An 8,932-nucleotide genomic window follows, 5' to 3' on the forward strand; every position below is an offset into this window, starting at 1 on the left:
TGGTCTCATACCGAGAAATACTGCATCCCAAATAACTTGACAATTCTCTGGAATAACCCAGCCTCAGCATCCCAGCCAAAATGGCAGCGATAAGCAACATTTCAAATCAAGGTACAAGGCTTTCAGCACAAGATTATACTAGGGTTGAACAAGATAGCACAGTATGCATCCCAAAACAGTGACTTGGTGACATCAAGGCAGAGAGGAAAAACTGATGAATTTGAGTGAGCAATAGCTGGAGAATTTGTTGGGTTTCTTTTAAGTGCAAATAGTTGTTTGGTAGTACAGAAATTGACCTTTGCTTTAAAAAATACATCTTGTCGAAGCTTTGTGTCTTGCACCGATTAAGACAACTTGGATGTTAAGATATTATATTCCCTTTACGTTGGTATTCTTGTGAAATAATCCTGACAAGTGCAAGACGAAAAGCTTTGACAAAATAAGTCTTCTTTCAGCAATACCTCAAGTTTTCCGAGTACTTCTGCATTTGCCTGGAGTTTTTCAGCAATATATACCTACTGGGAATACCAATAAAGTTGATGATGCAACTGGTTGCAGGAACTGGATTAGCTTAAAGAAATGGACGGCATTATATGTAGAAAAGTAGAGGTCTCCCACATCCAAGCTATAATCTTAGGGGTGAGCTCACTTTGGCTTGATTGTTTGCTTAGTTTTTATTCTTCAGCAGACAGTCATATATTATCAAGCAAGATATCTACCACTTGTAAAGAGTGCGTATAGAGCTATGAGCCAAGTCTGAAGTGGTGGCCACTGAGAGGCCTGGGAGAAACAGCAATCAGTCACGCTCTGAAACACAGGAAAGTCTGGGATCTTGCTTGGACTATGCAGGCAGCACCCAGCTGAGGTGCATGAATTGGAGGGCAAGGAGAAGGTGGATACAGGGAGCTTAAACTGAGGGGTAATCTCTGATTAGCATTCAAGAAAGGACTCCCCCTGCTCCTTTTCACTGGTCAGCAGATTCACAGGGAAAAGAACCTGCTGCACAGCATTAGGTACAGTTTTCACCCACTGGCTGTTAAATTGTAGCAGCAGTAAAGATAATTGCTCACTTCAGGCCTCATTTGGACATGAGCAGGCAACCTACCTGATACCTTCCCTGTTGCTTGTAGCATGATGGTGGGGTGGGCAGGCAGGGAGTGGGCACACCAATTTCACAGCACCCTATTTCTATGTTCAACCCACCACCCAGGGGTTCCCTTTAATCATGGCCCAATAAAAGGCTGAGGAATTCAGACATTCCAGAGTTTCACATTTTGGGAGTAACAGCAGGAGACAGTGTGATGTGCCTGAAGAAACATGTTATTTGTATAAGAAACGCTCATCAGAAAAGTTATTTTTAATGAGGCGGAGCAGTGATTATCATACGGTCTACTGTCTATCTTTTATCTGGTTATGACTGAACTCCCTTTGAAAGGTTTTCCTTCATTAAATGTTATATAAAATGTAAATTATTTCCATTTTCCAAGAAATCTACATCGATAAAATAAAACAAATACTACAGATGCTGAAGATCTGCAAAAACAAAAGAAATTGCTGGAAAAACTCAGCAGGTCTGGCAGTATCTGTAGAGAGAAAGCAGAGTTAACGTTTTGAGTCCAGTGACCCTTCTTCAGAACAGAGTTCTAGAAGGGTCACTGGACTCAATATGACCTCTAAACCAGTACTGACTTTAGCAGTTGATAATGTCTGGTTGACACTTGTCTTAATTTAGACAATCCAATAAAAATCTATTTATCACTACAAACCACCAATCAGACCTTGGGATAATTTAACTTGCCCTATCCACGCAGTAAACAAAGTTTTCCTTAAACATAAATATTGAAGTTTGGAAGTCAATTTTAATATTTTTAAAAATAACTTCTTAAAAGTCATTGCTGAATTTAAAGAGCAATCTGAATTTCTGCCTTCCAGCTGCAAGTTCATTTTGCAATAATTTGTGAGGAAGAGAGTGAGCACAGCCTGGTGAGATTTCACAATTCTTACACCCTGAAATGGATCACACTTGATACCTCACTGAAACCAACAGCAAAGTCTGTAGGAAGCTGGATTCAGTCGTTAAAACTAGTCAATAAAAAAAATTCGCAATATAGGTTCATGATAGTACCAATACCTCCTAATTGTCACTTGGAAATGAAGAACTTGAATACTGCTAAAAAGAAAGACATGGTGCCAAAGATTTTCATTTTGCATTTATCAGGACATATGCAAATGTGCTAAGATACATAAGGTTGGTTGTGTGCTGAACTCATAATTTTTCTCTCTATCAGCCCCATATGGGTCAATTTTAACATTGTCGCACAGTCTGATCACTCAACATTCCTGCCTACCTCTGAAAACCTTTCATCCCCTTACTCATTGAGAGTCTGTTTACCTTAGCTTGAAAAATATTCAAAGACTCTACATCCATCTGCTCTGAGGATGAGAGTTCCGAAGACTCTCAACCCTCTGTGGTAAAAATAATTCTCCTTCTGTCTTAAATGGGAGATCCACTACTTTGAAACAGTGACACTAGATTCTCCCATAAAAGGAAACATCCTTTTCACATCTACCCTGTAAAGATATGATTAAATTTAGTAGACACAGACTGTCAATATGTTGTGAGTGTTCTCTTGTGCGTAAACAATTGTATTAAGTTTAGCTGGACATGAAGAACAATTTATTGAGAAGTTATAAGTTCTATTGTATCCTCTCTTTTGAAATCTTGAATATTTGACTCTATTACCTAGGAAAGTTTCTTCTACTTTCATTAACTTGTACATGAAAGTAAATTAACCTTTTTTTCCTCTCTTTCTCTCTGTGCTCCATCCTACCTATCCTCTCATTCTTTCTCCTCAACACTTTGTAGTCAAGATAAATACCACATTTTCCTGGATGCTATCAGTTCTGAAGAAGGGACATTAAACTCAAAATGTTAACTCTGTTTTCCGTCCACAGATTCTGCCAGATTTGCTGAGTTTCTCTAGTAACTTCTGTTTTGTTTCAGATTTGCAGCATCTGGAGATCTTTGTTTCATATTATTATGAAAGTAGACTACCTTCCTTAGCTTGTACAACATGGAAGTTAAAATACTTACTACACTTTGGCTCATAATAAACTCCATGGCTGTAAAATCTAAAGGACTTGTGTGAAGCATCCATCCCAACAGCTACTGGTCCATTTTTAAAGATGGCCATTTTTAATGCTTCTGTTCTTCCTGAAGTGACATTAACATAGCTCTTCACCTTGGTTGCAAAGACAGATTGGTTATAGTGGCAGTATCCATTCTGTAGGGAGTGAAAACAGGAATTTTAAAATAGATCGTGAAGTGAAAATATAAAAACAATTTCAAACACATTTCTGGATGCAGCAATCAGCATCTGAAGACAAGCTGGTTGTTCCATTACACAACATTTTTTCACAAGCATTGTAAAAAGTGAAGGTTTTCATTTCTTGAAGGGTCATTCATTCTGTTGAAAATCAGAAGCATTATCTCAACGAATATATTTGTGAAATAGAAATGAAAACAAAATGCTGGAAGAGTTTCATCAAGTGAGAAGAATGAGAGAAATGGAGTTAATGTTTCAGAACAACAACATAGAAGTCAGATCTGAAGTTTCTGTTTTTATTTCAGATTTCCAGAATTTGGAGTATTTTGTTTCCATTAAAATCTATGCTGGTTGATACTTCACAAAGGATCAATTCCTCCTAGTGATCTGAGCAATCTGCTTGTGAAAAATTCTTCATTGGATACAACTTTTAGCAATTATTCATGGTCATGACCTTTGTGTAATAAGGTAGAAAATGAAGTTAACTGATAGAAAATTGGTTCTGAAGTGACAAATCCAAGTGTAGATGCCAAAAAAAAAATTGTAGAACAGAGTAGGGAGAAAAGACAAAGACAGTCTTCTAAATTCACCTCAAAAAATGTTATTTAAACAGTTGGTTGTTAAATTACCAACTGAGTTTTCTCAAAGATATCAATTAGAATTGCAGATCACTAGGTTCACCTGCAGTACTCAGCCTTTGAGGAATTGAACTTTGTCACAAATCTGCAGTCAGCCAAAGATATTTTGAATTTTAACCAAGTTGGATGATTATTTACCATCCCTAAGGAGCAATTCAGCAATCTGCCAAAGAGATAATGGAAACTGCATGACCAAATTTTGCAATTCATTAACTACTCCCTGGAGAGCCCAACTACCTTTCAATTGGCAGGTATTCCACTTCCAGGATCTTGGGGTTCACCATTGACTGGACTTTAACAACATCCTGGCAATAGTACTGAAGACGTGTTCCAGAACTCGCCACTCCCCTAGTCAAGCTGTTCAATGTGGAAAGTTGCCCAAGTATGTCCTGTACATAAAAAGCAGGATAAATCCAACCCGGCCAATTACCGCCCCATCAGTCTACTCTCATTGATCATCAGTAATGTTATGGAAGGTGTTATCAACTGTGCTATCAAGCAGTAACTGCTCAGCAATAACCTGCTCAGTGATGCCCAGTTTGGGTTCTGCCAGGGCCACTCAGTTCCTGACCTCATTACAGTCTTGGTTGAAACACAGACAAAAAAGAGCTGAATACCAGAGGTGGGGTTAGAGCGACAGCCCTTAACCTGAAGGCTGCATTCGACAGAGTGTGGCATCAAGGAGCCCTAGCAAAACTGGAATCAATGGGTATCGGGGGCAAACTCTCTGGTGGTGAGAGTCATACCTGACATGTAGGAAGATGGTTGTGGTTGTGCGATGTCAATCATCTCAGCTCCAGGATATCTCTGCAGGAGTTCCTCAGGGTAGTGTCCTAGGCCCACCCATCTTCAGCTGCTTCATCAATGACCTTCGTCCACCATAAGGTCAAAAGTGGAGATGTTTGCCAATGATCGCACAATGTTCAACACCATTCACGACTCCTCAGACACTGAAACAGTCCGTATCCATACGCAACAAGATCTGGACAATATCCAGGCTTGGGCTGACAAGTCGCAAATTGCATTTGCGCCACACAAATGCCAGGCTATGACCATCACCAATAACAGACAATCCAATCACCACCCCTTGACATTCAATAGTGTCACCATCACTGAATCGTCCACTAACAACATCCTGCGAGCGATCATTGATCAGAAGCGCAACTGGACCCACCACAAAAACGCAGTGGCTACAAGTGCAGGTCAGAGGGCTAGAAATATTGCAGCGCGTAACTCACTTCCTGACTCCTGAAAGTCTGTCCACCATCTACAAGGCACAAGGCACAAGTCAGGATTGATGTAATACTGCCTAGATGATTGCAGCCCCAACAACACTCAAGAAGCTTGACACCATCCAAGACAAAGCAGCCCGCTTGATTGGCACTGCATCCTCTCCCTCCACCACCGACGCTCAATAGCAGCAGTGTGTACTATCTACAAGATGCACAGCAGAAATTCAACAAAGATCTTCAGACAGCACCTTCCAAATCCACGACCACTTCCATGTAGAAGGACAAGGAAGGCAGATATATAGGAACACTACCACCTCCAAATTCCCCTCCAGGCCACTCATCATTCTGACTTGGGAATATATTCCCGTTCCTTCACTGTCACGGAGTCCAAATTATGAAATTCCCTCCCTAATGGCTTTGTGGGTCAAACCACAGCAGGTGGACTGCAGCGGTTCAAGAAGGCAGCTCACCATCACCTTCTCAAGGGCAAGTAGGGATGGGCAAGAAATGCTGGCCAGCCAGTGACGCCCACATCCCACAAAATGAATGTGGGCAACCATATCAAGAGTGGCCATAAAAGCAGGGCAGAAGCTGGGAAGGAGCAGCTACGCTCGGTTCGCGACAAACGACAACACCTCCCAGTCACAAACCACTTCAACTCCCCCTCCCACTCCCTGGATGACATGTTCATCCTGGGTCTCCTCCAGTGTCACAACGATGCCACCCAGAAACTGGAGGAACACCACCTCATATTCCGCCTTGGAACCCTACAACCCAATGGTCTCAATGTGGACTTTACGAGCTTCAAGATCTCCCCACCCCCGACCTCACCCCAGGACCAGCACCCCCCTCATCCCTGCCTCCGTGACTTGTCCATCTTCTCTCCCACCAATCCGCTCCTCCCTCCTCACTGACCAACCTCCATCCCAACTCCCTACCTACACTCACCTCTACTAGTTTCATCCCCGCCTCCTTGACCTGTCCGTTGTCTCTCCACCTATCTGCTCCTCTATCCACCTTCTATCACTGCCTCCCCCTCCCTCTCTATTTATTTCAGAGCCCCCTTCCCTCCCCCATTTCTGAAGAAGGGTCCAGACCCGAAACGTCAGCTTTCCTGCTCCTTCGATGTTGCCTGGCCTGCTGTGTTCATCCAGCTCCACACCTAGTTATCGCAGAAGCTGGGAATCTGTAATGATTTTGACTTTGCAGTTTTGAAGAAGAGACATACTAGACTTGAAATGTTAATTCTGTTTCTCTCTCTGCAGATGCTGCCAGACCTGCTGAGTTTCTCCAACATTCTGTGCTTTTTTCAGATTTCCAGCATATGAAGTAATTTGCCATTTCACCTGTAATGATCGTCACCTCCTGATCTCTCAAAGCTTTTGTGTCAAGTTAGGAATTTTGATGGAAGTTACAACAAGCAGTTTTCCCAAGCAAACCCATGTACTTGACAGACATTGCATTCAACACCAATGCATAGTGGTTTCTGTACCTACAAACTACAGAATGCACTACAGTAGTTCACCGAGGTTATCCTGATAGTGCTTCTCTTCATTGTAATGTTTATCTCCTTCAGATCAAAGGCCAATCTGACCTGGATACATATGCAGCTGCAACTCCATCATAGCTGGGTCGATAACCTTAAATTCCCAACTGATGAAATCAAGGTACCATCTTCATTGTAAAGACTACAGTGGTTTAAGAAAGCCTACCATCACTTGCTCAAAGCATCAAGGATAGCACCTCCTAGGAACATTTTGAATATACTCATTTCCGACTAAGAGAAATGGTCCTCGTTGAGTGTATTTTGCACAGGAGATGCATGTCTAGGGGTGCCTTGCCCACCACCTCCACCCTAACCCCCACATTATGGAAGGTTAGTAGGCACCAAAATTAGCAATTCACACATCAAACGTGACTAACTAAAGATCAACTGAGCTTCTTAGAAGTTCAATCGGCTCCAATAACACATTGTGCCCACCATAAAGTTGCTGGCTTGGGCAGCTGAGTGACAGTGGGATTCACAACTATTTTTTAAGGTGTTTAAAAAAAAGAGTTGGGGAATTGTGGGAAGGCACCACTTGCCCATTAGGAAACCATTCCTGAGAAGATGGCAACTGATTTCCTTCCCACCGGAACATTATTTAAAGAATACTCTCCATGCCTTGTCCACCTTCTTAAGTTGGCAGAATCCCCCAGTACCTAGCCAAGACTTACCTGTGTAGTAGCCAGGAGGCTGCTAAAACAGATAGATTGCTAACTTAGCCAAACAGCAAGGGATGCTGGGTACATTGGCCAAGTAAAACTCTGAAATCACAAAATCCACACAGCAGACAAAGTGGAAACACAGCAGCCAGGTGATAGTGTAAAGGCAACAGTCATCCTGGGCAGACATACCCCCAAAAACTTACCCACTAAACAGAGGGCCCAGACAGAAAGGCACTGGGTTTTGCTACACAAAGAAACGGACAGCAGCATGCCATCCAAGTAACTGACTATTTAAAACTATTAAGTGTATCTCCCCGATTGGCCGGTACTACAGAAAGTTCCAGAAAACTATCTAAAAAGTGGAAAAACAGGCTTCACCTGCAGACCTCTCTCCTGGAATCTTCTGAGGAGATCAACATGGCAACAGGCAGAGAACAGCTGACTATCCAGAGAGAGAGAGAGAGAGAATGCAGCTTTGCAGAGCCAGAGAAAGTGTGACTGTGTAAATCTACAAGAGACTTGAGAAGTATTGTAACCTTAAGGGATCAAATAGGATTAGCGATAGTATGTTTAGTCTTAAAGGTTATTGTAACTTTGTTCCTAATAAAGTTGGGACTGTTTTGCATTGGTACTGGCTTGTGTTCATGTTGATTTGACCGGTTCGGTATTATGGGACACCTGGGCAAATTCACTCGTAACATTTTGGTTGGAGTTGTCTAACTTATTTAAGGAAGCACTAGACAACACCTAGGTCTGGGATCTTTGAAGCTGGAGCTGATGGCCAATCGGATTGGGGTCCGCAGCTCCCAAGAGGTGGAACTTTTTCCCAGTAAGAGGCAGAGACCCTTAGGTGTTCATTTAGCCCTCCCACAACACTTTACTGTCACAGAGCAGGCTTTTAACCGACTAGTCAGCTGACCATTGACTTTTCTCCCACCCCACTCCCTGCTCAATAATACTGCTTAGAAAGTAAACTATAATATTATTCTCAGTGTTCAATACTGGAACAAATACTTAGCCTTTAAAAAAGGCAGCAAAATACTTCAATAAAGGCTCACAGACATGATGAGTTAATTAAGTATTACATAATTATTAAATTCAATTACACCTTCCTTAATGTTTAGAATTTCACAGTAAATCGAGTAAGCAGTGTTTCTTCAAAGATTCTTCTTTTCCAATTTTAATGTGTAAAATATTTACACCGAGGTGCTCATGCACAGTGAAAACAGAGTACATAAAATTGGACAGCTGAGTTTCCACCTTGCTGCTTATAAAGTGAGATCAGTTAGATGTACAGACCTAGCAAAAATCTGAATTTCCAGATACAAAGTTTCAGATCTGGATTTTCAAGGGGTCCAAGTTGTTTCAGTGCACGAGAAAGCAGGAACTGCAGATGCTGGAGAATCTGAGATAACAAAGTGTAGAGCTGGATGAACACAGCAGGCCAAGCAGCATCAGAGGAGCAGGAAGGCTGACGTTTCGGGCCTAGACCCTTCAGAAAATTTCTGAAGAAGGGTCTAGGCCCGAA

General features: G+C 42.0%; 1 protein-coding gene across 2 annotated transcripts in view; it reads right to left on the reverse strand.

Moving 5' to 3' along the window:
* LOC109910736 (digestive cysteine proteinase 2-like) overlaps positions 1 to 8,932 on the reverse strand; it is a 31,644-nt gene that overhangs the window by 867 nt on the left and 21,845 nt on the right. For both annotated transcript variants that reach the window (XM_048613271.1, XM_020509982.2), the window contains one exon: positions 3,095 to 3,284. In XM_048613271.1, coding sequence (XP_048469228.1) covers positions 3,095 to 3,284 — 190 coding nt within the window. The remainder of the gene's footprint in view (positions 1 to 3,094; positions 3,285 to 8,932) is intronic.

This window comes from Rhincodon typus, chromosome 27 (genome assembly GCF_021869965.1).
Source record: "Rhincodon typus isolate 14 chromosome 27, sRhiTyp1.1, whole genome shotgun sequence".
Taxonomy (NCBI): Eukaryota; Metazoa; Chordata; class Chondrichthyes; order Orectolobiformes; family Rhincodontidae; genus Rhincodon; species Rhincodon typus.